The following is a 3,400-nucleotide window of genomic DNA, read 5'->3' on the forward strand; positions in this document are numbered from 1 at the left end:
GCCCCGCCCCGCTCGCACTCCAGCCCCCGGCGCCGCCGCAGCGCCAGGCCGCGGGTCATGAGGAGGGGGGAGCTCAGCGCTATGATGTTTATAGTGAGCGTCTCAGGATTATGAGCAATGGGGTGGTCTCAGCTATGATTAAAAGAGGGGTTTTAGGTGCATGAATCATGAGGAGGAGTGATTTATAGCGGGGGTCTCCAAGCCGTGACTCGTAGCGGGGAAGGGTCTCGGGCCGTCGGCGAGGCAGGGGAGCCAAGCCAGCCTGGGGTGGCACCTTTATCTGGGGAAGCAGCACAAGACCTGCCCCCCTCCAAACATTTACATTCCTTATCTAAAAGTCATGATTTTTAAGCTGCCCCTGGTGATGCGGAGGCCAGGGAGGGGGTGCTGGGAGACTGGAGTTGGGGGGTCGCTCCCCCCGCCCCGGGCGCGGCACTGTGGGGACCCCGGTCACTGCTGGTTGTGACCGTGGTGGGCGCAGACCCTACATGTATTAGTGGCGGTGGGTAGCAAGGAGCCCTTTTCAGCGCCGAGGTTCATGCATTTAGACCAACCTGGCTGCAACCTAAACCCCCGTTCATTCAATGACACCCGGGAAGATTTGTTTCCACCTCCCAGCTGCTGGGAAGCAGAGAGCAATGCAGTTCTCCACTTTGATTTGTTTTAAAGTATGTTTCCGGGTTAGAGAAAAGCCTCAAGTTGCACGTCACGTGTCCTGAAAATAAAAAAATAGACGCGTTCTGTATTGATGATTCAAAAAAAAAAAAAAAGCATCCTGATCTGCGTGACTGAAAGGGTCTGAAAATAAAAAATGGAAGAATTCCATATTGATTATTTAAAAACAAACAAAAAAAAGTGATCTTTTGTTTTCTCACTTTTATTTTTGGGCCTGATTCATAATTTTTTTATGAAGCCTGGCAGTACTCCCTTAGGCCGCCAGGCTGAGCCCTTGAGAAGCAGTAGCTTGCAAAAAAAAATCCTGGAGGAGAATTGTTACCTGACCTCTACATAAGCAAGCACAGTGGCGTTCAACACATACTCAGCATCTTGATGCTTACTGTTGTAAGTACAAAAGGGGGAAAAAAAAGAATGAGTTTGCTTTGTTCGAAACAGTAAGGACGTGGGGCACAAGATGTCTCTCAGAAGAAGAAGTGTAGCCACATAAGATTTGCAAAGTGCCTGGATGGGGGGACCTAAGGACTGTGCACAAAGGTTTAAGTTTTGGCCAGGATTGGAATGCACAAAATAGGAAGGGGAAGGGTCAAGGAAGTGTAAAAGGGGTCTTCACAGTGAAAAAGGAGGAGGAAAATAATTATCCAATACCCAGGCACTTTTTCGTAGGCAACAGAGAAAAGCAGTCTCAAATGAAAAAACAACAGCAACCACTATGATGAACCAGAGTAGAGCTGGATGTGTATAACCTGCATTTCAAATGTGCTGAGCAGTTGAATTGCAACTCTGCTTTCAAGCTACAAATGCATTTATTTTTTCCAAATGAGAATAGCTCACTCAAGCAAACAAGGGAGGGGAAATCCAAGTTATGAAAGATTCAACAGTAAACAGATAAAACACTTCACTTCTTAGGCGGTGGAGGGTTCTCCCAGGACTGCGAATGTCAAATCAAACTTGTAATTAACATTATTTAAAAGATAGCCTCCCTTTAAACAACAGGAAAACTGTTAGTTCTTAAATGATCCTAATGAATTGTTTCTGTGCTCAGCTGGGTCCAGTTTGAGACAACGCAGAGGTTACCTACTTGGTAATAGTATTCCTTGACACATAAAGCATGCATTTATATTTCCAAAATTATTGTGATTCAAGTACAATATATGGATTTCAAGCAGAATACTGACCAGTGAATTGATTGGGGTTCCCTTCAAAATACCTTTGAATTCTGGAGTGCCTTTTTTAGGTCTTAGGATATTTTATACTGCTTTTTTGTCCCAGTAAAATGAAAACATTTGAGAGCAGTCATGAATTTGTGCAAAACTTTTCAAGTATATTTTACAAGGATATAATGCATGTGCCTTAGAAGAAGGAAATGAAACTTAGAGGTTTAGGTGATGCTGACTGCAAACCTTAAAGGATAATGTCCCAAGAACCGTGTGTTGCATACGGCTGTCGTCCACTAGATGCAGTTGGATCTGCTTAAATGCATCCACCATTTAAAAAACAGAAAATAGCATGAGTGGTAGAGGCCTGAACTTTTGAGACAGAAGGATTTAACTTTTCTCTCTGTTACTGCCATGAAGTCCTGAGTGACTAATGTATACAGTTTAGTGACAATGAAGAAGAACCTAGTTGGTCAGGGAGTTGTTACACTAGATGTATAAATGTGTAAAATACTAGTCTCTGTTTGCCACGTATTCTGCTATGTACCTAATCTGCAGTAGATTGCAGCTCTCAGTTTGAAAGCTTACCTTGTTAGCTCAGACTCCAGAATCGTTTTTTAGTTTTAGAAGTGCCCACTTCAAGCCCTGGTGTTTGCTGAGATGGCAGTTCGTTATACAGGTACTTCTGAGCCTCATAAACCCCAGTCCTTTCCTTTGCGTATCCCATGGGTGTTAGTGGGAATTTGGGAATAGGACACAAAGATGAGGTATTAAGTCCTATATAGGAGCTAGGTTCATACAGTTATGAGGCCACAGACTCGTAAGTGCAATTTCATATTCTCAAGTGTTCGTGTTGAACCTGAGTTTCATTCTTGATGGTCTCGTGTAACCCTGCACCCTATGATACATTTTGAACATTGACACAATCGATCGAACGATCTTTGGCACCAAATGAGGCAAAGTGTCACAAAACGCCAAAGAGATGTGTTTATCTGAGGAAATGTCTGTTCTCTGTCTGGGAAATGCTAGCTTCTCCTAAATGTGTCTGACAGCCCAGATGGTAGGATGGCTATTTATGTGTAACAAATACAGTAATTCCTCTAGATAGTAGTAGCCTCAGAATAGTAGCTTCTCAATTTCCATCTCTTTCAATAGTCGTGGTGCTCTAAAGGCCTTTTATTCACTTGGCATGTCGATAAACATGGACACTTGGTCCCATGTTGCAATGGATTGACTATTTCCTAATATGAGGAGTCAGAGCAGAGAGACTGGCCAAAGAGCCCTTTGCAAAATATGCATCTCTTTGTGTGCCTTAAAATTATCTAGAGGGCCCTAACTTTCTGGATTTGCCATAATTACAATTAAAAGAGAAAAGGGAAATACTACAATCCAGTTTTAACTATAAAAAAGAAATCCGGCAGTAATGGTGATAGTTTGCAATTTCCCAGGTCAATAAATAGCTCCCTTGACTTTAATAAACATTGATGCTGCAGGCTTGTTCCAGCGTGATTGAACCTTTTTATAGTTCAGCCACTCACATTGTGTGAAAGGCTGTTTTTTCTCCTTTT

The 3,400-nt window shown here is 43.0% G+C and overlaps 1 protein-coding gene across 1 annotated transcript in view; it reads right to left on the reverse strand.

Moving 5' to 3' along the window:
- Positions 1-596, reverse strand: part of MPHOSPH6 (M-phase phosphoprotein 6) — an 11,814-nt gene extending 11,218 nt beyond the window's left edge. Inside the window, exon 1 of the mRNA XM_025208650.1 lies at positions 555-596. Within this exon, the coding sequence (XP_025064435.1) occupies positions 555-581 (27 nt within the window). The 5' untranslated portion in view covers positions 582-596. The remainder of the gene's footprint in view (positions 1-554) is intronic.
- Positions 597-3,400: the final 2,804 nt, after the last annotated feature.

Source organism: Alligator sinensis, unplaced genomic scaffold (assembly GCF_000455745.1).
Source record: "Alligator sinensis unplaced genomic scaffold, ASM45574v1 scaffold119_2, whole genome shotgun sequence".
Lineage (NCBI taxonomy): Eukaryota > Metazoa > Chordata > Crocodylia > Alligatoridae > Alligator > Alligator sinensis.